Genomic DNA, 24,317 nt, shown 5'->3' on the forward strand with positions numbered 1-24,317 from the left:
TCCGACTGCCCACCCTGTAAAGCAGACAGCCTTGCAAGCAGTTCAGATTCAAAAGTCAGCCGCGCCGACCGGCCGGTGGCACGGCGACGGCCCTCCCAAATGGGGGCACCCCTGGCCACTCGTTCCTGTTCGAGGGCATCTAATTGACTCATGATGGCGAGACGAACCCGCTCACTATTGCCCTGATCCTCGGATGGGGCTCCTTGCTGACCCCGCCCCCGGGGTGGGCGAGCGGGCTGCTTGCCCTTGGACTTGCCCTGTCCCTTTTTTGGTGCCATCCTCTACTGCGACCAGCAATGAGCCAGGCCGGGGCTTGCCGACCACCAAAAGGCCCCTCTCAACCCCACCCACCTCAACGATAAGAGGAGGTGTATGCTCCTTTGTTAATGGGGTAGACCCAAACTACCACCCAACCCAATACAGGCACCACCCTGGAACTTCCAACCCAGCAGGTAATAAAGTAAAGATGAGGGTGGGGGTGGGGGGTTAGCTAAAGGCCAAGCCCAAGTACCGGGGCCCAAGACTCTCCCCTCGGGAAAAGAAACCGGGGAGGAGTGGCCCACCACCCCAGCCGCAAGAGGAACCCGGCTCAGCTTCCAAAGAAGCAACTTCCAGAAGTGTCCGCCCAGTACTAGCCAGCCACCCACGTTCCCGATAAGAAGGGGGCCGCTGTGCCTGCCCTGCTAAGGCAAAACAATGAAGGTGGAAATGGCCCGGCAACTGAGAGGGGCCTTGCAAAAGGAACGCCCGTGCCTGCCTGGACCGTCCCGGCCTCCCCCCAAGCCTCGGATACTGTCAGCCGCTGGCAGCGCTACTCAGCCGCCGCAAGCGCGTCTCGCAAGGTCCCACGCCGCGCCAAACAGCTGACTCCAAGCTCCGAGCCTCGCAAGCGCGCCTCGCCGCGCCAAACAGCTGATCTTCAGAAGCCCCCGCGCCGCTCAACACAGCCGCCGCAAGCGCGCCTCGCCGCCAAAGCACCAGCCGCCGATCAGCTGTTTAAGGAAGCTCCAACCCAGCCGCCTAGGCCTCGACCCTGCACCGGACGAACGTGGCTCTCTAACAGAGAGCCGAAAACAAACTGCGCAATGAGGCGGGAGCCGGGGCTTATAAAGCCCCACCTCCACGCCTTGCCAAAACACCCGTATGTCGGGTGATGTTGCTGCCCCTCCCTCCTTCCGGGGGTGCAAAGACGGCCCCCAGCCTATAGCCTGCAAGCTGGCTCGGCTGGGAAGGGGCCGGACATTTTCCAGATGTGGATGATTGCATCAAATGCCACAGTGATCAATATCCAAGCAAAAACAAAGACGGATGCATGCCCAAGACATTAAGATTCTTGTCTTTTGAAGAACCTTTAGGAATTAGTTTGGCTTCCATAGCTGTCTGATTTTCCCTCATCACAGCCACAGTGCTAGGAATCTTCATTAACCCCATCGTCAATGCCAACAACCGGGAGATCACCTATGTACTTCTCATCACTCTCCTGCTCTGCTCCCTCTCTTCTTTGCTATTCCTTGGCCAACCAAGAAAGGTGACCTGCTTCCTCCAACAGTCTGCTTTCACCATCATCTTCTCGGTGGCTGTTTCCTGTGTTTTGGCCAAAACCATTACTGTGGTTGTAGCTTTCATGGCCACCAAACCAGGGTCCAGCATGAGGAAGTGGGTGGGGAAATGGCTGGCTAACTCCATCATCCTTTCCTGTTCCCTTGTTCAAGCCAGCATTTCTATGCTGTGGCTGGCAACATCACCACCTTTTCCTGATTTTGACACAGAGTCTCTGACAAAAAGTATCATACTAGAATGTTGATCTTTTGTAGTGTTTGGGTGTCTTTTGTTCCAGCCTATCTGAGCAGCAAAGGGAAATCCGTGGTCGCTGTGGAGATCTTTTCTATTTTGGTGTCCAGTGCTTGGTTACTAGGCTGTATCTTTATACCCAAATGCTACATTATTCTGTTGAGACCTGAGCTGAACAGGAAAGGAAAGGTCCCCTGTGCAAGCACCAGTCGTTTCTGACTCTGGGGTGATGTTGCTTTCACAACATTTTCATGGCAGACTTTTTACGGGGTGACTTGCCATCACCTTCCCCAGTCTTTTACACTTTCCCCCCCAGCAAGCTGGGTACCCATTTTACCGACCTCGGAAGGATGGAAGGCTGAGTCAACCTTGGAACGGCTACCTGCACCAGCTTTCGCTGGGATAGAACTCAGGTCGTGAGCAGAGAGTTCAGATCACAGTACTGCAGTACTGCTGCTTTACCACTCTGCGCCATGGGGCCACTTGAGCTGAACAGAAGAGAGGCACTAATAATAAGAAGAAAATAAATAAGCTTGTGATTCCTATTCCTTCTTTTTGTCTTTCATTAGAGACACTGATCCTATGACACACAAGCATACGCATACATACACATGAAGGCACACATAAAAGATAGATCGGAAGGAAGCAGCATGTGAGTTGAAATCCTGACCCTGAGGTTTGGAGAGTTCCATGGACTTAGGTCCAAGGAGGAGAATGAGCATCCCGGTAATCGAGGAAGAAAACTCCTGTGGAGTGCAGCAGGGGTTCTCAGCAAGAAGTCAGTGTTTCGGTTTGGAAATCCGCATGGGGTGGGGAACGGAGGGAAGAGCAGGCACAGGGGGCAAATTGGTGGCGTTTGCACAAAGGGCTCCTCAAGAGAAGCCCTCCATGCAAACACGGCCATCTGACCCCATGCCCCCCCCCCCAACAGAATTCTTACCTCGGGGGACCCTCCACTCAAAATTTCCTGGCTATGGGCCTGCCATTAATGGATTTAGGGCAAAGATCTTCTTTATAAAATGGAAGCTGTGAGCCACTTTTAGAGGCTGTTACCAAAAGGATGAATTTTGTATCTACCTCCTAAAAAACAAACAAACAAAAAAAACCCTGAAGGAATCATTCCAATTGAACACCAAGAGAAGGAATGAGTTCAACTAGACACTATTAATTCAATTGAATGTTGTCTGCACATAAAGAAAGTTTTCCATCAGATCCACCACCAAGCTCACAGGTTCATTTTCTTCACGCTTACTCATCATAGCACTTTGGAATCTGTCTCCCTTTGTTCACATTCATGTACATAACAAACTTGCAATCAAAGCAGACAAAACTCTAAAGTTTTGAAAAGACAAAACTTTCTAAAGTTACTGCCAGCAGAAGTAATTATTTCCCACTGGAATTGTCCAAATCACTGTAATTTGATCTCTACTCCAAAGCTCCTTTGGCCTTTGAGGCCATTCCAGAAATAAAAATAGCTCTGAAATAACGATAAAGCTACCGATTCGTCTCATGTTGCCTTTTGAAGACAGATTTCCTAACAGGATAGGTTTGCTCTGAACAAGCATGTGCTTTTGTTGTTTAAATTTTAACCACAGAAAATCAGTTTCTTTTCAGAAAGGAAATTTGCAGATTCAACCATGCTCCATAGTAGCCTCGTGAAGGAAAGCTGAGTCTGAGAAGGCACAAGAAGGATACTCATTCCTGGCAGGATGTTGGAACTAGTGCTGCTACTTCTACCCTCAATTTCATGCAAAGCAGAGACGATACAGTGTGGCATTAAGGATCCACTCCCTGTTTCACATGAATGGTTCCAGCCAGGAGATCTCCTCATTGGTGAAATCACTTCTCAGTTAGTTTACCATTTGCATGAAATAGACTTCAGACAACATCCAGCTCAGGAGTTATACAGGGATCCATAGTAAGGAATCGTTAGGTATCTCTTGTGCACCCTGCATTTTGACACAGGTTGATAGAAGGCTATGGATGGTCAAAGGGGTGGGGAGGTAGACTCTTGGTCCTCCCTCCCAGTGTCCCTCTTTTCCAATCATATTTGGAATCTTATTGATTAAAACTTGTTTGTAGTAACACCTGTCTTCATCCAGAAAGAAGAACCCTTTCTGAGCTGGAGGGAAGCAGAGAGCATTAACACACCCCACGAACTTTTATTGACAGGGACATGCTTGGAGCACTGTTATTTGAATCACCACACAAGTGACTTTCTGCTGCCACAGCATTCCATGTTGTCTCGTGTAGTGCAGTACACTAAATTTTAATGTATTTTTCTCCTAATGACAAACTATATGTATGTTGAATGTTTAAAGGTGTGTTAGTTGGATGGGAAAACACAATAATGCCTTCCTTTCAGCCCAGGTTCATAGCAGTAGAGTCATTGACAGACACATTCTCATTTTGACATACTATTTTTTTGCTGCTTTCGCATGCTCATGCTACTCAGATCAAAGGTTTGCTCAATTTGTTAATTCTACTATTCTGTCATTGAATCTTATATTTGTACCATCTTACCTTCTAAATCACTGCCTACCATATAATTTTATGCCACTGTCATTGGTTCTTAAATCTGTACCATTTTGCATTCTGGGCCACTGCCTACCAGCTCTGTATGGATCTGCTCACTGTGCCAGATTCCTCATCTGATGAAGTGCGCTTAGAGAGCACATGAAAGCTAATGTTCGGAATAAAACTAAGTTGGTCTTATATGTGCAATCGACTCCTATTTTGCTCTACTACTTCAGATCAACACAGCTGCCTACTTGGATCTGTCTTGTGTAGTGTTATTTCATTTATTCACAACAGCCTAGCCCAACAAAGAGTGTGACAGTTCTTTGACTCATGATACAGTAGCAAAAGAGGAGGGGTTAAAACAACAACATATAACAGTGAGTTGAAAACATATCTAAACAAGTGTAGTTATTGAAATGCCAGGCTTTGTGCTGTATCGTCTTCTAATGTTCAAAAATGTGTGTAGTACCATACGGAACCACACAGACTTGTTCCACAGACTCCTCCACAATCTACCTTCCAACACACAACAAAACACCAATCTTTTAAATGTTTTTTTTCCCCCTTTGGATATCCTTCCTTTCAAATTTACATATCTCTGTTTACAGTGCAATGATAAAATTTCACCAGCACGTCCTGGCTTTGGTGTTTGCTGTAAAAGAGATCAACCAAAATCCCACATTTTTGCCCAACATCACTCTCGGGTTCCACATCTACGATAACTTCTATGATATGAAGATGACCTATCGTACCACCCTTGGTTTGATCTATAAATTGCATCAATATTTTCCTAACTATGAATGTGATGCCCACAAAAACCTAGTAGCTGTCGTTGGGGGAATTACCTTTGATATGTCTTTCCACATGTCAAACATCCTAAGTCTCTACAAGATTCCACAGGTAAGATCTGTGATTAGAAGTTGTTTCAAATTATAATGTTCATTATCTGGGATTTTCTTTGAGGGGAGTATTAAGGAAGATAGAGGGGGTGAATGTTAAAAAAAATGAATGCAAAGAAAGTTGCTTCAACACAAGGGAGGATAATAACAAGGGGAAATCAGGAAGGTCTGACGATAAGTGGTAGAGCGTCTGTTTTGCTTACAAAATGGCAGACTCAATCTCTGATGTTTTCTATTAAAGTTAATTTTTAGGTGACGTGACAAACCCTTAACATAAATAACAAGAGAGACATTATTGCCCATTAAACTAGTTCCTGACTCATTATAAGGCAACAAAATCTGTTCATGTGATAGTGTAAGATGCTTTTAAAACATTGATTTCCCACAAACCATCCTATGTCCGCACCACCTGAGATGATTCAAGGAGAATGTTATTTTTCAACTCTTGCCAAAACTAGAGTTTCCTTCAAAAAATCTTCATATAAAATCAATCACTTGTAGTCAACCAGCTTGCTTTACACATCTAAAACATAGGTACCATTCTTTTCAGCTAACTTATGGATCATTTGCACCAGAAGAGAAGGATGAAAACCAGTCTCCTTCCTTTTATCACATGGTCCCAAATGAATCCCATCAGAATATGGGGATCATTCACTTACTTCTTCATTTCCAATGGACATGGGTTGGGCTTCTTGTTGAGGATGATGACAGTGGAGAACATTTCTTGAAGGCCTTGGAGCCACTTCTTTCCCAAAATGGTATCTGTTCAGCTTTGATAAACAAAATTCCAAGCAAACCCAACTGGAGTGACATGGATAATCTCATTGATATGTTTTTAAATACCTATTTACCTTTCAGAGACTGCAAAGCCAACACATTTATCCTCTATGGAGACTCAACGGTCCTTATAGGACTCAGTATGTTTTTATTTCTAGGCTATCCTAGTTATAAGGAAGATGCATCATTGAGAAAAGTGTGGATTATGACACCACAAATAGATTTTGCACTGACAAGTCTTCAGAGGGAATGGGAGTTTGAGTTCTTCCATGGGACGCTTTCCTTCACAATTCACTCAAATCAGCCGCATGGCTTCCAGAACTTTCTTCAAGATGTAAAGCCCTTTGAGAAACAAGGGAATGGTTTTCTCAAGGTGTTCTGGGAGCAAGCATTTGACTGTTTCTTTCCAAATCCCCAGGAGCCAGTGGGGCTCAATGAAACATGTACCGGCGAAGAGAGGCTGGAGAATCTTCAAAGTTCTCTTTTTGAAATGAGCATGACTGGTCACAGCTACAGCATTTACAATGCAGTCTATGCCATAGCACATGCTCTTCGTATGCTGTACTCATCCAGAATCAATCACATGGAAACAGATAGTGGAAAGAGAATGGAACTTCAAGATCTCCAGCCTTGGCAGGTAATATTGATCCAAGAACACATCTCTGTTGCCATGTCTATGTTGAGAGAGAACTCCCCACTGCCTACAGACCCTGGCTGGAGGTTCAGGAGCTGTGCTTCTATGAGCTCCTGCTGAATTCAAGCCCTGAATACAGTATTTGGAATCAGTTTTTGTGCCTTCATATTTCTTGTCATAATCAGAATAGTAAAATAGTATATACTGTATATTTCATTACATTCACTGTAAATACCAGGCTTAGTCTCTCTGAAATGATATGAAAGTAGAACATTCATATTATCTCAGTACTTCACAAAAATCCCAGCACTCAGACACCCGTGTTTTGCTTTGCTTTCATCTAGGTCCACCCTCTTCTACAAGGCATTGAATTCAACAACTCAGCTGGAGAAACAGTGTCTTTGAATGGTAAAAGGGAAGTGGAAGGTGGATTTGATATAACGAATCTGGTCACATTCCCAAACAAGTCATTCCACAGGGTGAAAATTGGACAGGTCAATCCCGCTGTTGCTGAAGGAGAAGATTTCATCATTCATAACAATTTGATTGTGTGGCAAACCATTTTTAATGAGGTATCTATTTCAGTTAGTGTCAGTGTGCATGGGAAGTTCTGCAGGTTTGAGTGCCCTGATAAATTCAGCTCCCAGCTGCTGTTCTATGAAGACAAACTCCAACAAGCCGGTTGAAACAGATATATTTGGGGTTAAGGCAAAAGAGTAGTAATAGGCAGTCCAAATGGTCAGTATACAGATAATCAGTCCAGCCAAGTCAACAGTACAGAGTCACAATCCAATAGAGTAGTCTACACATACCAGTCCATACATCAATATCGTTATTCAGTCCAACAGAGTAACAGTCTTGATCCAAATATCTCTCCTCTCCTCCACACCGTTCTCCTCTCTCATCAACCCACAGGAGACTGAGAGTTTGGCCTCTGTTGTTATAGTACAGCTAGCCAATCATATCCCTTAATCATTTAACTAGATGCACATGCTACTCACATGCATTTCATTAGCTGGTATAGTAGGAGTTACATAACAGTGAATCAGCATTTTTGCCCCTTAAAGTGCCCAATGCTGTCAGTTAGTCATCTGCTCAGCCACTCTATAGGGTAGAACCATTGTTTCCCCTGATCTGCCTATTGTGATCTTTTTTCATTTGTTTAGATTCATTCATCAAGACAAGCCAGAGCATTTATTTGAACGCTATACATATATCTATAAGTTCTAAAATAACTTTGCTTTTTAGATCATTCAAATCCACCTGCAGCTTTTCTAGATATGTAAGATAGGGAAAAAAAATGTTTCTCCCCCTGATTGCTTTGTTAACTTTGGCAGATTTATATGGCATCCGTGGGAAATTTCATCTCTTGGAAGAGACAGTGGGTGATATAGGCATTTTGTTTTTTTCTATAAACCAAATATTCCTGTTCTAAGGAAGTAATGCAATACTAATATCAATGATAAAATATCAGTTGCAATTGGTGAAGACTAAACTTAGTGTAGATACCATAATGATTATAATTTCTTATGCCTTCCTGCATTCTTCAGGTGATGGACAATAATTTCTAATTTTTCTCTTCCTAAACTCCTTTCATATCTTCAATAGACAATGCCTCTTTCGGTGTGCAATGATTACTGCAAACCTGGAAATTATAAGAGAAAGAGGGAGGGGGAGAAATTTTGCTGCTACGATTGTGTTCCCTGCCCAGAAGGGAAGATTTCAAGCCAAAGAAGTAGGTAGTCTTATTCATCACAATGTAGCTTTACTTTAGATGATTTGACTGTCAAATTTTGATTGAATTTAAAGAAGACTCAGAGTGATTTTTTCTTGTCTCTCATTTTGTGAATGTTATCCATAAGGCAGTCAAAGTAATTTTAGATCCAAAAACTTTCATGAAATCATTAGAAAAGAGTCTTAGGAATGCATCACAATCAATGAGGCTGCCAATGTAAAGTCAACATTCCCTTGAGATTCACAATAAACAAGAGAGCCAGTTTGGTGTAGTGGTTATGTTTGCGGATTCTTACCTTGGAGAACCAGGTTTGATTCCCCACTCCTCCACTTGCACCACCTGGAATGGCCTTGGATTAGCCGTAGCTCTAGCAGAGGTTGTCCTTGAAAGGGAAGCTGTTGTGGGAATCCTCTCAGCCTCACCCACCTCACTGGGTATCTGTTGTGGGGGGAGAAGATATAAGAGATTGTATGTCGCTTTGAGTCTCTGATTCAGAGAGAAGGGTGGGGTATAAATCTGCAGTCTTCTTCTTCTTCTTGAATGATTTAGCCAGAATCATTGAGAAAATAATTTGGGAACAAAAACTTGTAGCTGGAATTGCCTTTTTAAAAGATGGTTGCTTATAGTGTCCTAATCAAGCAAAGTATTCTGCCCTGATCATGCAAAGTGATACCATCACTTTGCTATGGTTAGACCTTACTTAGATAATTGTGTTCACTTTTTGGCACCACAACATAAGAAGGACATAAACAAACTGGAACACATTCAGAGGAGAGCTATGAAGATGGTGATGTGTCTGGAGTCCTATGAGGAAAGGCTGAAAGATCTGGATATGTTTAGCCTGGTGAGGAGACAACTGAGAGGTAATATGATCACCATCTTTTAGTTGATGAGCTGCCATATAGAGGATGGTGCAGAATTGTTTTCTGTTGTTCCAGAAGGTCAGACCAGAACTTATGGGGGTGAAATTATATCAAAACAGTTTTTGACAAAATATTAGGGAGAACTTCCTGACATATTAGGGAGAACTTCCTGGTTACTCAGTGGAACAGACTCCTTCAGGAGGTGGTGGCTTCTCCTTTGGAGGTTTTTAGACAAAGACTAGATGGTCATCTAACACCAATGTTGATTCTGTGAACTTAGGCATATCATGGGAAGGATGGCAGGAAGGGCTCCATCAGTGTCAGCTTGTATGCCTTGAAGTTTGCTTTATTACTTGAAGTATTTATTTACTGTAAACTAACCCTGCAGATCCCTGCTTTACTAACCCTAATGTAACGGAGGAATGTGAAAGATAGATGGGAGGGGTGCGGAAGGTGCCAAGAGGTCTTTGAAATAAATAACAGCTAGTCAGTTCCCAGGCATCTGGTCGGGACGAGCAAGGCATAGCAGCAGGGGAGGAGAGACAGCCTGTGTATGTAGAAAGATAACAGATATGGGAATCGGCTATTTCCAGCAAAGGCCTCAGGTTTATTGTGGGAAATGAGTTAAAGCCCCCTCGCTTTGATGTGTGCCAATAAATGCCTACGCTTGTCCCCACCTCGCTATTAGTATCAACGAACTTGCGTAGTGAGTTGTATTGCTGTATTCAATAAATAGAAACTTTGTTTTAAACAAAGCTAAGTCTATGCATCCTTGAAACTTCAATGCCTCGATGCTGACATTTTGATACTAATCACCCCGGCTTATCGGCAAATAGTTACTTCCAGCGGATGGCTGAAGAATCACTTGATGACCGAGAGCCTTCACCAACCAGAGAAAACCCCAGGTCTCCGGCGTGGCACGTTATTGAGCAGCGGAGACCCAAGAAGGTGATCAGCGAGACCCTGTTCATCACCCCAAAGATCTGGAAACCCCGCACTTCCACCACACTGATGGACAAGGTGGCACAAAGGCACGCAAACCTCCTCCGCACCCCTGGGGAACCGGAAAACCGAGGGAGCCCAGACCGGCAGAGTGGATTAGCCGGAGAGGGGGGCGCCAGGGAACGCCCATTGCATACCGATTCCGAGGGGGAAGACGGGTGCGACTCAAGAGCCTCTTCCCCGAGGCGCGACCCTACCGAGGATCTCTGGAGGGAGATGGAGATGTTGGGGTACAACCTGAGACAAGAAATGAAGGCCGATATGTCCCTAATGCTGAAGGAGGTACAGAAGCAGATCGACTGGGCCTTAGCGCGGCAGCCGGGTGGAGCAGCTGGGTCAGCAGCACCTGTGCCCAGCCAACCCGCGCAGCCAGTGGGGGCTGGGGCGCCGGCAGCCCCGGCTGGTCCTGGAGCCCGAAGAATGAAACCCAGGACCTGGATGTCACTTTTGACGGGAGCCCGGACAAAGTAGAGTACTTTGTCCTCCAAGCCAACACCTACATGCACTACTGGGGGAATACCTTCCCGGACGACCACAGCCGGGTGGCCTACCTTGGGTCGAAAATGATGGGAGAAGCCCAACTATGGTATGTCAGCCTCCACGAGGCCCATGGACCCGAAGTCCAAACCATCGTCGGTTTCCTGCAGACCCTCCTATCCCAATTCGAGGACCCCCTGCAGGAGACCCGAGCCATCGCAGCGATAGACGGGATCCAACAAGGGAGCCGCACCATCCGCGAGTACGCCCTGGAGTTCCGCAACCACTGCCGTAAAATACGGGAGTGAAACGAGGCCATGAAGATCCGGGCCTTCAAGAAGGGATTGGGGCCTGGGTTGCTGGATCGAGCCCTGCAACAAGCAAGGCCTGCCACGCTCGTGGGGTAGATCCAGCTGGCAGGCGAGATCGAGACCAACATGAAAGAGGTGGTCCTCCAACGCCAAGAGCACCAAAGCAAGCCAAGCCGGGAGATGCGGGCGGCGCCGAAGGTGGAAGCTAAGAAGTTGTCGGGGGGAGGGGGCACCAAGCCCTTCCCCAGGCCCCGCAAGTGTTACCAATGCGGGGACCCGAACCACCTGGCGGCCAACTTCCCGGAGAGGAGCCGGTCGACCCTTCCCGCAGCGAAGGGGCCCGCGGGCGGAGCGAAGAAGCCACCTAAGCCGAAGGAATCGAGCCGCAGCAGCACCGCCCTGTCGCTGGGGCTTGACAAGGATTCTATAATGCTGGAGGGGCTGGGAGAAGACCCCTGGGAGATCGAGCCGGCGGGAAACGAAGCCGACCTGCACTAGAGGGTGCCCAGCGGCAGGTCCGAGAGAAAGCGGCACCACTACGGGTGAGAATATCAGAGGAACTGATGTTTGTTCCATTGACTTTGCTAAACGTGAAACTGAAGAGATTTGTTCACGCTCGGGCGTTGATAGACTCGGGGTGCATGAGGGAGATTATAACCCCTCGGTTAGTGGAAATGCTCGAACTGAATAAAGAACTACTGCCCAGGCCCCTTGAGTTCAAGCAAATGGACGGGACTAGAATGAGGGGGGAACCGTGTACTGAGCAGACCCAAGAGATCCCCATGGGAATAGACGATCACTGGGACTTGGAGGTGTTCGTGATCGCCCCGTCCTGTTCTTTTGACATTGTGTTGGGGGTGGGATGGCTAGCCCGGCACCAACCAAAGATAGAGTGGGGGGAGCACACCATAGACTTTATCGACAGCTGGTGTGCCACCCACCGGTGGCGAGGACTATGAGGCCCCGAACCGCCCCCCAAGAACGAAAAACTGTGTGACCATAGAGGAAATAAAAACTATTCCCCCCGAGTACTGGGACCTAAAAGGGGCCTTCAGCGAAACAGAGGCGGACGAGCTGCCACCGCACAGGAGCATGGACTGCACCATAGAGCTCATCCTGGGCCAGTCCCTGCCCAAGGCAAAGGTTTACTCAATGGGGTGGGCTGAGAAAGAGGAATTGCGTAAATTCATAGACAAGAACCTACGCCGAGGCTTCATTCGCCCAGCCACGGCCCCTCACGCGGCCCCGGTACTCTTCAGAAAGAAGAAGGATGGGAGTTTGAGACTGTGCACTGATTTTCGTGGGATTAATGGGATTTCCATGACAAATGCTTACCCCCTTCCCTTGATCAAGGACTTGCTGAGCAAGGTCTCAAAGGGGTCAATATTCACCAAGCTCGACCTACGGGATGCTTACTTTAGAGTAAGGATCAAGGAGAGGGATGAATGGAAGACAGCCTTCAACACACCAATGGAGCAGTTCAAATACTTAGTGATGCCGTTCGGGCTTCAAGGAGCCCTGGGAGTGTTCATGAACTTTATCAATGATGTATTGCGGAAATATTTGTACTAAGGGGTGGTGGTGTACCTGGATGACATCATTATCTACTCTAAACATCTACCCTCCCACGTGAAATTGGTCCGGGAGGTTTTGAACACCCTACATCAAAACAAACTGTATGCCAAACTGTCGAAATGTGAGTTCCACCAAAAAGAGTTGGACTATTTAGGTTTCAGAGTGTCAGGGAAAGGTCTAGCCATGGACCCCGCCAAAATACAAGCGGTGCTAGAATGGGAACCCCCGAGAACACGTAGACAGCTCCAATCATTTCTCGGGTTCGCAAATTTCTATAGGTCGTTCATAGAGGGGTTCACCAAGGTGGCCCCACCACTAACTGACTTACTGCAAACGAAAGGGAAGGGGCCCGAAGCGAAAAAACCCGGGGCCAAACTAGTCTGGACTGAGAAGTGCCAGGAGGCATTTGACACACTAAAGAGACTCTTCACCAGTGAGCCGGTGCTAGTGCACCCAAACAAGCTCAAACCCTTCATGGTTCAGTGCGACGCCTCCGACACAGCCGTAGGAGCCATATTAATGCAAAAAGACGAAGAGGGCCGGTTAAGACTATATCTCGGCTATATCTCGCGCAACTTTCAAACGAGCAACGAAACTGGTCGGTCTGGGACAAAGAAGCCTATGCAGAAACCTTCGCTCTGAAAACTTGGCGGTCTTGGCTGGAGGGCACCCGGGTCCCGTTTGAGATTTGGACCGACCATAAAAACTTGGAAGCACTCACGGGGCGCCGGAAACTAACAGGGAAGCAGATACGATGGGCAGGGTTCTTCGCCAAATTCGATTTCACCCTGCGGCACATCCCCGGCTCAAAAAATTTCCTAGCAGACGCCCTATCGAGGCTCCCCCAGCATGAAAGCGAGCGGGAAGAGGTTATAGACTCCCTAGTGCCCCCTGAAGCAGTGGCGGGGACAGTACAGACCCGATCTAAAACCGCTGCCCAAAAGAAAGAGCCGTGGGGGGAAAACAAATTAAAAACGGAGGCAGAAGCGGAGGGGGAGAGCCGACCAGCCGGATTAGAGAAGGGAGAAGGGGGGTTCTGGTACCATGAGGGGAAACTCTATGTCCCGAAGTCCCTGAGAGTGGAGATATTACAATACTGTCACACCAACAAGCTGGCTGGCCATTTCAGCTACGTGAAAACCCTCCACCTAGTTCACCGGCAATTCTGGTGCCCCACATGAAAAGAGACATTTCAGAGTTTGTTCAGACGTGCCCCACTTGCCTCATGGCAAAAAGGAGGGGGGGAAAGTTCCGGGACTATTGCAGCTGCTCCCGACGGCCGAGCGGCTCTATGGACTTTATAGTAGAACTACCGCCATCGCGTGGGCGAACAGTGATATTGGTGGTGGTAGACACCTTCTCTAAACAAGCCCATTTTATTCCTTGCCGGAAACTCCCCACGGCCAAGGAATTGGCTCAGCTGTTTTTTACACACGTGGTCCGGATCCACTCATTCCCGGATAAGGTCATTAGCGACCGCCGGCCACAGTTCGTTGCCAACTTCTGGCGGGAGTTCTGTAAATTGACCGGAATGGAGCAAGGACTAAGCTCCGCTTACCACCCTCAAACGGACGGTCAAAGCGAGAGGGTGAATGGAATTTTGGAGCAGTACTTGCGATGCTATATAAACTTTAAGCAGTCCAATTGGGTGGACCTGTTACCATTTGCTGAGTACGGGTACAACAACAGCCTCCAAAGCTCAACAAAGGTCTCCCCGTTTCAGGCCGTGAATGGTTACGAGGGAAAGCCCTTTCCTTCCCTCCCGGGAGGGGAAAAACCCTCCATGTCCCCTGAGTGTCACCAGTGGTGGGGAAACTTGGAAAAATCATGGACTTAGAGGAGGCAAAAAGGGATTACAAGGCGCAATTTGACAAGAAGCATAGTCCAGGGTGGGACTTCAAAGTGGGAGAGACAGTCTTCCTGTCCACCAAAAACCTACCGTTGCCACAGACCTCTCGGAAATTAGCCTATCGGTTTCTGGGTCCATTTAAAATAAAGATAGTGATCAATAAAGTGACGGTAGAACTAGACCTCCCCAAACTGTTCAGTAAAATACACCCTGTTTTCCATTGCAGTCTTATCCGTCGAGATCCGGGTGGGTCGAAGTGGCATCCTCGGAGACCTGAACCGGAACCTATTCTGGTGAAGGGTCAGAACCATCACGAAGTGAAGGAGATCCTGGATTCTAAATTACAGAGGGGGGTTTTGTATTACTTAGTCCGCTGGCGCCATTTCCTGCCTAGTTGTGACGAGTGGGTGAAAGCCTCTGATTTAAACGCCCCTCAACTGCTGAAGCAATTTTACCTACTGCAGCCAGACAAGCCCTGAGCAAGAGCTTAGGGGGAGCAGTATGTCAGCTTGTATGCCTTGAAGTTTGCTTTATTACCTGAAGTATTTATTTACTGTAAACTAACCCTGCAGATCCCTGCTTTACTAACCCTAATGTAACGGAGGAATGTGAAAGATAGATGGGAGGGGTGCGGAAGGTGCCAAGAGGTCTTTGAAATAAATAACAGCTAGTCAGTTCCCAGGCATCTGGTTGGGACGAGCAAGGCCATAGCAGCAGGGGAGGAGAGACAGCCTGTGTATGTAGAAAGATAACAGATATGGGAATCGGCTATTTCCAGCAAAGGCCTCAGGTTTATTGTGGGAAATGAGTTAAAGTCCTCTCACTTTGATGTGTGCCAATAAATGCCTACGCTTGTCCCCACCTCGCTATTAGTATCAACGAACTTGCGTAGTGAGTTGTATTGCTGTATTCAATAAATAGAAACTTTGTTTTAAACAAAGCTAAGTCTATGCATCCTTGAAACTCCAATGCCTCAATGCTGACAATCAGTGCTTAGTTCAAATGGCCCTTTCTATCACTCCAAGGGGCAATGCTGTTTGACACATTGGGGTAAAGCAGCGATTCTTCTCCAGGCCAGTTTCCCTAGTGGTCCTGGAGAATTTACTCTCTTTTTGCCATTTTCTGGGCATGGAGCAGGGGTAACTGGGTGTGTGTGGGCAGGAAGTGTGTGTGAACTTCCTGCATTGTGAAGTGGGTTGGACTAGATCACCCTGAAGGTCCCTTCCATCTCTATAATTCTATTATTCTTTTATGGGGACTTTAAATACCCATCTGGTGAATCCAATATGACTGTAGGTATTATCAAGTATTTTTTCTTCTTCTTTGGGTAGCAAAAGCTTAGCAGGATCACATTTGCATATTAGGTCACACCCCCTGACATCACCATTGTTTCATTTAGGGCTTTTTTGTAGAAAAAGCCCAGCAGGAACTCATTTGCATATCACACCATGCCCCCTGATACAAAGCCAGCCAGAACTGCGTTCCTGCTCAAAAAAAGCCCTGGTATAATCCTAGAAATAAACTGTCAAAAATCATATCAAAGTTATGCTTTATGGAAATAAGTGAATCTATCTTCAAACTGTCTACCAAACAAGTATTTATTTATTTATTTATTACATTATATTTATATCCTGCCCATTCTATGAAGACTCAAAGCGGCTAACAATATAAAGTACATGATAAACAGTAAGCAATATTAAAACAGTAAAACAATCAAATAAAATCGCAATGGTGCTACTTCATCTATTCAGGCAGGATCATATAATATCTTCCTTTCTCAAAGCGTTCAGATCCTAGGTAGTTAATACTAATGCGAGATAAATCCAGGTGCGGTGGCAGCCCTCTCCCATTAGATGTCACATGCCATCCAAAACCGTTCAGTCTCACAGGCCGTGCAGAATTGCAGTAAGTCCCACAGGGCCCTGATGGATTCTGGGAGGGTGTTCCAGAATATTGGGGCTGCCACTGAGAAGCCTCTTACTCTGGTGGAATTAAGCCTAGCCTCTTTTTATTAACACAGAGATCCTCAGAAGTGTCATTCAGGTTTCCTCAAAAGCTAAAAAAACCTGAGTGATGGCAGAAAAGTTCTTGTTCGGCTTTACCATCAGTGTTACAGAATGGTCTCCAAATTGAGCTCCTTTGGCCTGGGGTTTAACAAATTTCCTCCTCTTCTTTTTTCACAAATTCTGAATCCTACATTGCTTCATTTTCTGGGGAAGCAATCGGGATGGTCAGGCTTTGTATGAATGAAGGGTCCACAGAAGAGCTGTAACTGCAACAAAAATGGGTTACTGCTGAATAACGAAGACAAAGGAGAGAGAAGGAAGGAGGGGGAAGAGTATCTCTTACTCAGCATCACACTAGGGCAGCATCCTTGTGTTCCAGAGCTCACTTTGATATAATTTACAGGCTGGCATTAGAAATCAAAGACATATTTCATTGGTGCAAAGGTCAAATTGATAAAATCAATGTTAAAAAAAGCAGCAGCAACAATAATAGTAATAACAACAGCCAGATACTATCTGGATGTTTGGAATGCCACCTCATGAAACACAGGAATTAAAATTAAACATCAACAATATTCTCCACATTTCTTCAACTCCAAATATGCCCCTAATGTGTCCCATGTCAAAGATTGTTGTGACGGCCCCTAATTATCTTTTTTCCCCCCCAAGACATGGGCAATTGCATCAAATGCCACAGTGATCAATATCCAAGCAAAAACAAAGACGGATGCATCGCCAAGACATTAAACTTCTTGTCTTTTGAAGAACCTTTAGGAATTAGTTTGGCTTCCGTAGCTGTCTGTTTTTCCCTCATCACAGCCACAGTGCTAGGAATCTTCATTAAGCACAAAGACACCCCCATCGTCAAAGCCAACAACCGAGATATCACCTACGTACTTCTCATCGCTCTCCTGCTCTGCTCCCTCTCTTCTTTGCTATTCCTTGGCCGACCGAGGAAGGTGACATGCTTTGTCCGACAGTCTGCTTTCAGCATCATCTTCTCAGTGGCTGTTTCTTGTGTTTTGGCCAAAACCATTACTGTGGTTGTAGCTTTCATGGCCAACAGACCAAGGTCCAGTATGAGGAAGTGTCTGGGGAAATGGCTGGCTAACTCAGTTATCCTTTCCTGTTCCCTTATTCAAGTTGGCATTTCAATGGTGTGGCTGGCAACCTCACCACCTTTTCCTGATTTTGACACAGAGTCTCTGACTAAAAATATTGTATGGGAATGTAACGATGGGTCTGTCACTATGTTTTATATTGTTCTGGGCTACATGGGACTTCTATCCATTATTAGCTTGATTGTAGCTTTTCTAGCCAGGAAGTTGCCAGACAGTTTTAATGAAGCCAAGTTCATCACTTTCAGCATGTTGATCTTTTGTAGTGTTTGGGTCTCTTTTGTTCCAGCCTATCTGAGCAGCAAAGGGAAATCCATGACAGCCGTGGAGATCTTTTCTATTTTGGTGTCTAGTGCTGGGTTACTAGTCTGTATCTTTTCCCCAAAATGCTACATCATTATATTGAGACCTGAGCTGAACAGGAAAGAGGCACTAATAAGGAGAAAAAATAACTAACCATTGTAATTCCTATTTCCTCTCTTTCTTTCTTTTTTTCTTTAGAGACATTCATCCTAATACACACACACACACCAACAAGAGGGCACACTTATAAAAGACAGGAAAGCTAGTGATGTTTAAAGAAAGGGATTTTTTATTTTACATTGTCTGATTGATTGATTAAGATTTATATTACAACCTACCCCACAAATACTCTCAGAATGCTTTATGCCTTAAAAGGAGGGACAGTGTCTCAGTGGCAGAACATCTGCTTGGGAAGCAGAAGGTCCCAGGTCCAAACTCTGGCATCTCCACTAAAAAAGGGTCCAGGCAAATAGATGTGATAAACCTCAGCTTGAGACCCTGGAGAGCCGCTGCCAGTCTGAGTAGACAGTACTAACTTTGAGGGACTGAGGGTCTGATTCAGTATAAGGCAGCTTCATATGTTCATATATGTTCATATGTTATATCAAACAATTAACCATTCCATAAAACATTGAATCTACAAAACATTAATTCCAAGGAAGAATTTCAATGACTCATTTAAAATACCTAACTGGCAGTTCAGCAGTCAGTTACATTTCGGTGCTCAGTAAGTCCTTGCCAGAAAAAGGTGGTGGATCATTCCGATTTAATAACTCAGCTGTTACTGGAGACAATAAATGTGAATGATCCATGGAGTAATTGAAGCAGTTGAAGCAAATGATGCTGGGGGGGGGGGGGCATATTCTTTCATGTCTGCTGCCTCAACCTGAATGTCTGGTGAAACAACTCAGTTTTACAGACCTTCCTAATCTCATTTGGGAGCATGATCCACCAGGCCAAGCCAGGGTACTAACCAGTGAAAAGAACAGAAGGGGGGATTTGTCTCAGGACCCAGACAGGTTATTGTTTCTTGAAATGTATTATTGCAATTGCAGTCTCGACATTTTCAGTGAGTTATCTTCCATGACCCCAAGATCTCTCTCTTGGTCAGTCTTTGCCAAGAGCATTGCTTTGTTGAGCAAAACCGCTGCAGCAGCTCATTTCAGCAAAGGCCATCCTTCAAGTCTGCATGTCCCAGGTCATGAAGTTCTATCTCTACTACCACGTATTGGACTTAAAGACCAAAAGGTCACCAGTGTAAAACCTGCAATGTGGGAGTTCCTTTTGGGGGTGGCTATCCAAACAGAGAGATAGGGAGACAATGTACATCTTTTAGGTGATATTCTTTATTAGAAACTCTGATTCATTGCTAATGTATTCATTGCTCTGCAGTTCAACCATATATATATGTTTTGACCAAGCAAGCTAAATACCACTCCCTATTTGGTACTCCAAAAATATCCTCTTTCTGTTGCTTACTTGCAGCCCATAAATATGTCCTGGCAAACTAGAATGTGTAGCTGTCAACTCCATGGGCCGAAATTCTGCAGGAAAGCTATGATGGATCCATGACCAAACAGAGCATGTTGGGATAATGGAGACATGACAGAATTTAGGGGAACAGCTTGGATTTCCATAGCAGCCTACTTTGTCATATCAAAAAACTTAACACCTGTCTCCTAGATAAAAGAGGATTTGGGCAATGAGCCTCCTTTCAGAATAGAAGCAGAGCACCATTTTGAGCAACTCTGGCTGAATCAATGAAGGTTCTCAATAAATTAAATTGTGGTCTGCAAAAACTATGCCTAGAGTTAGTTCCTCTGAACTCACTGTGATTTCTGCATAAATGTACTGCAAATTGACTGCATATACTGAAAGTTCTGCATCAAGTTCCCTATCAAAATCATGACTTCATCCTCTTCATCTCTGGTTGTCATCAGGGGTGGAATTCTAGCAGAAGCTTCTTTGCATATTAGGCCACACATCCCCTAATGTAAGCAATCCTCCAAGAGCTTACAAGGCTATTTTTGTAAGCTCCTGGTGGATTGGCTACATCAGAGGTGTGTGGCCTGATATGCAAAGGAGCTCCTGCTAGAATTCCACCCCTGGTTGTCATACTAGTCTTGAATGTGCTTACATTTTTCCTACATTAAGGAGCAGAAAAAACTTGTGTTCAAAACCACACAAAAAAAGTGTTTGGTACGAAAGTTTCCAGGGTTCTTGTTGACGAAATGAATCCTTTCCCACTGGAATTGTCCAAATCACTGTAATTTGATCTTCACTCCAAACCACTCTTGACTTTCAGAAAATTCTACAAGACGATAAGTATTGAAATAGTTATAGAACCACAGAGTCATCAGCAGCTGGAAGGAAGAACAAAATGTCAGTGTGATAACTTTTTTGCCAGTTGCCTTTTAAAGCCAGCTCGTCAGACTTCCTTGGAGGTTTTAAAACAGAGGCTAGCTGGCCATCTGACAGCAATGAAGATCCTGTGAATTTAGGGGTAGGCATTTGTGAGTTTCCTGCATTGTTCAGGGGGTTGGACCTGGAGGTCCCTTCCAACTCTATGATGCTATGATTCTATGACTGTTTTCACTCTGATGCAGTAGGTGTTTCTGTTGCCAGTTCCCCCCTCCCCCGATGGTGAATTCCCTTCCTTTCAGAAAATTTTCTTTGGCCTCTCATGTACCCTGATGAAGACTGGTTGAGGCTGTAAATAGGGATAGGGAAGATATGCATTGCTGGCAGGATGTTTGAACTAGTGCTGCTGCTTCTACCTCCAATTTCACAGAAAGCTGAGATCACAAAGAGTCACATGAAGCTTCTACTCTCCATTCCCCATGAATGGTTCCAGCTGGGAGATCTCCTCATAGGCGGAATTGTTTTTCAGATAGTTTACCACTTGTATAAAATAGCCGTCTTGCTCTGGTGGAATTAAGCCTAGCCTCTTTTAGCCCAGGGACAGCCAGAAGATTTTAAGAGCTTGATCGCAGTGCTCTCTGGGGAACATGTGGGGCAAGGCAGTCCTGCAGATAGGTAGGTCCTGGGCCATATAGGGCTTTGAAGGTTAATACCAGGACCTTGAAACGGATTTGGTACACAACAGGCAGCCAGTGCAGCGCTCTCAGCAGAGGCTGAATGTGCTCCTGACGAGGAAGCCCCATTAGTAGCCTGGCTGCAGCATTCTGCACCAGCTGCAGCTTCGGAATCTGAGTCAAGGGCAGCCCCATGTAGAGATTATTACAGTAATCAATTATTGAGGTGACTGAGGCATGGCTCACCATTGCTAAGTTGCCTCGCTCAAGGTAGGAGACCAACTGCCGTGTTCGCCAAAGGTGAAAAAAGCGGCTCTGGCAGTGGCTGCTACTTGGGCCTCCATAGTTAAGGAGGACTCCAGAAGCACTCCCAAGCTCTTACCTTCGACGCTGGCGTCAATGGTGTCCCATCGAATGCTAGTAGAGGGATCATCCTTCCCGGCCTGCTCTGACTTGGAGAACCTCCATCTTTGTTGGATTCAGCTGTAGCTGGCTCAGTCTGAGCCATGATACCACTGCTTGCAGCTCCAGGTCCAGATTCTCCGGGATGCAGCCACACCGGCCACCCATCAATAGATAGAGCTGGGTGTCATCTGCATACTGATGACAACCCAGCCCATACCTCCTGACCATCTGAGCAAGGGAGCGCATATAGATATTAAACATTGGGGAAATAACTGCCCCCTGGGGCACCCCACAAATAAGTGGATGTCTCTGGGACAGCATTTCCCCAATCACCACCCTTTGTCCCCGACCTTGGAGGGAAGAGGAGAGCCACTGTAAGGCAGACACCTGTATCCCCATGTCGGCACAATGGTGGTCGACTGTATCGAATGCAGCCGACAGGTCTTATAGGAGCAGTACTGCCGAGCCGCCTTGATCCAGATGTTGTATGTCCCAGGAAAATCCTGGACAAAACAGCATCCATATATTCCAGGACAATTGTGGAATGAAACTGGGGTGAATTCAGTGTAATGTGGAAATGAAAAAACAAAACAAAACCCAACAGCAAAAAACACCTGAGATAAAACCAGGGGTGAACTTAATGTACAGTATTTTTTGCACCATAAGACTCACTTTCCCCCCCCCCAAAAAAGTGGAGGGAAAAGTGTGTGCATCTTAAGGAGCGAATGCTGCAAAAAATACTGCCTCTAAATTCACACAAACGGTAATATGAAAATGGGAGTAAAAAAGAGAGGCAAAAACAGGGTGAATTTGAGTGTAGTGTGGAATGTAAGTTCAGGGACGGCCAGAACTTCCTTTGGAGTCCAATTATGCTTGCTCCTGGCTCCACCCCAAAGTCTCCTGGCTCCACCCTCAAAGTACCCGGATATCTCTTGAATTGGACCTGGGAACCCTACCTGATATTAAGAGTGCCTCTGAACATAGAGGCTCCATTTCATCATCATGGCAGGTAGTCATTGATGGACCTCTCCTCCATTCAATTGGCTGCTGTTTTCCCCTTTGGAAGACTCCTAAGCTACTATACCCAACAAGAGGAGATTCCAGAACTAAATTACTCTTCAAATGAAGATGCACTTCCTGTTATCATCCTAAATCTACCCCCCCAGGCTGTATTTAGTTTAGTTTTAGTTTAGTTTATTTATGATTTATATCCTGCCCTTCCCACCAAGTGGCTCAGGGCGGCTCACAACATAAAATCCAACATAAAAATATTAAATTTAAGCATTTAACACAGTTAAAACATTTAAAACATTAAAACATTAGGGATAGCCTAAATCTAGAAGAGCTACACTTAGTTTCCTGTGCCAGTTAGTTATAAGCCAGCCGGAAGAGGGTTGTCTTAAAGGCCCTGCGGAACTGCGCAAGGTCCCGCAGGGCCCTCACCTCTTCCGGCAGCTGGTTCCACCAGGAAGGGGCCATAACAGAGAAGGCCCTGTCCCTAGTAGATTTTAGGCGGGCTTCCTTTGGCCCGGGGATAACGAGAAGATTTTGAGTTCCCGATCTCAGTACTCTCTGGGGAACATGTGGGGAGAGACGGTCCTTCAGGTAGGCAGGTCCTAGGCCATTTGTATGCATTATCTACTTAAAAGTAGCCCTACTGAACTAAGAGTCTGAGAGATGAGCCATCATGCCTTAGTGTAGACTAGGCTTCCCAAACCTCCCGCTCTGGCGGGAGCCTTCTGGATTCGCAGCCTCATCTCCCATTCTTCAAAACTCTGGAAGCGGTGGTGGGGGGTGGAGGGGGGGAGAACATACCTTTAGGCTTCATATTAGAGCTCCTGAGCCGTTTGCAAAATGTCTGCCCCTTTAAGGCTGGGCAGGAAGCAGGAAGCAGAAAGGGCTTCTGAGAACGGCCCCTCCCTTTCTTTTGTTTTCGTTTTCACAGGAAGTAGAGTTGTCCCGAGGAAGATCTGGTAAGTGTGTGTGTGTGAGAGAGGGAGGGGGCAGGGGATTCCCTAGTTTGGAGGCCCTCCCCCCCTTTAGAAAGCGTGGGGGGGGAGGGAAATGTCTACTAGGCACTCTATTATTCCCTATGGAGAACGATTCCCATAGGGAATAATAGGAAATTGATCCGTGGGTATTGGGGGATCTGGGGGGACTATTTTTGAGGTAGAGGCACCAAATTTTTAGTATAGCATCTAGTGCCTCTCCCCAAAATACCCCCCAAGTTTCAAAATGATTGGATCAGAGGGTCCAATTCTATGAGCCCCAAAATATGGTGCCCCTATCCTTAATTATTTCCTATGGAAGAAAGGCATTTTAAAAGGTGTGCTGTCTCTTTAAATGTGATGGCCAGAACTCCCTTGGAGTTCAATTATGCTTGTCACATCCTTGTTCTTGGCTCCACCCCCAATGTCTCCTGGCTCCACCCCCAAAGTCACCTGGCTCCACCCCCAAAGTCCCCAGATTTTTCTTTAATTGGACTTGGCAACCCTAGTGTAGACCAGGGGTGGCCAACAGTAGCTCTTCAGATGTTTTTTTTTGCCTACAACTCCCATCAGCCCCAGCCAGCATGGCCAATGGCTGGGGCTGATGGGAGTTGTAGGCAAAAAGAACATCTGAAGAGCTACCGTTGGCCACCTCTGGTGTAGACTCTCAAACTATTTTGCTTTGCAGGGTCAGTGCTTGGATTCAAACAGCCAGGGCTTTTTTTTGTAGCAGGAAGTCCTTTGCATATTAAGCCACACACGCCTGATGTAGCCAATCCTCCTGGAGCTTGCAGTCGGCCCTGTAAGAACAGCCCTGGAAGCTCTTGGAGGTTTGGCTATATCAGAGGTGTGTGGCCTAATATGCAAAGGACTTCCTGCTACAAAAAGGCCCTGCAAGCAGCCATCCCTCAAACAGAGTTGGCAGTCACCAAGTAGGGCCTGGAGATCTCCTAGAACGACAGTTGATTTCCAGGCTGCAGAGATCAGTTCTTCTGGACAGAATGAAAGCTTTGGAGGGCGGTCTCTGTG

The 24,317-nt window shown here is 46.1% G+C and overlaps 1 protein-coding gene across 1 annotated transcript; it reads left to right on the forward strand.

Moving 5' to 3' along the window:
- Positions 1 to 466: 466 nt before the first annotated feature.
- Positions 467 to 18,013, forward strand: LOC132583009 (vomeronasal type-2 receptor 26-like). The gene is made up of 6 exons (XM_060254675.1): positions 467 to 472; positions 636 to 1,150; positions 4,920 to 5,211; positions 6,406 to 6,624; positions 8,230 to 8,356; positions 17,109 to 18,013. The coding sequence occupies exons 1-6, from the start codon at positions 467 to 469 to the stop codon at positions 18,011 to 18,013; spliced, it is 2,064 nt and encodes a 687-aa protein (XP_060110658.1).
- The last annotated feature ends 6,304 nt before the right edge of the window (positions 18,014 to 24,317 follow it).

Source organism: Heteronotia binoei, chromosome 15 (genome assembly GCF_032191835.1).
Source record: "Heteronotia binoei isolate CCM8104 ecotype False Entrance Well chromosome 15, APGP_CSIRO_Hbin_v1, whole genome shotgun sequence".
NCBI lineage: Eukaryota > Metazoa > Chordata > Lepidosauria > Squamata > Gekkonidae > Heteronotia > Heteronotia binoei.

Excerpts from the sequence above, each read along its gene's own strand:
- LOC132583009 (XM_060254675.1), top strand. Across the intron at positions 1,151-4,919 it reads CCAAAACACCCGTATGTCGG|TGCAATGATAAAATTTCACC; the intron begins GTGATGTTGCTG and ends CTCTGTTTACAG. Across the intron at positions 6,625-8,229 it reads AAGATCTCCAGCCTTGGCAG|ACAATGCCTCTTTCGGTGTG; the intron begins GTAATATTGATC and ends TATCTTCAATAG.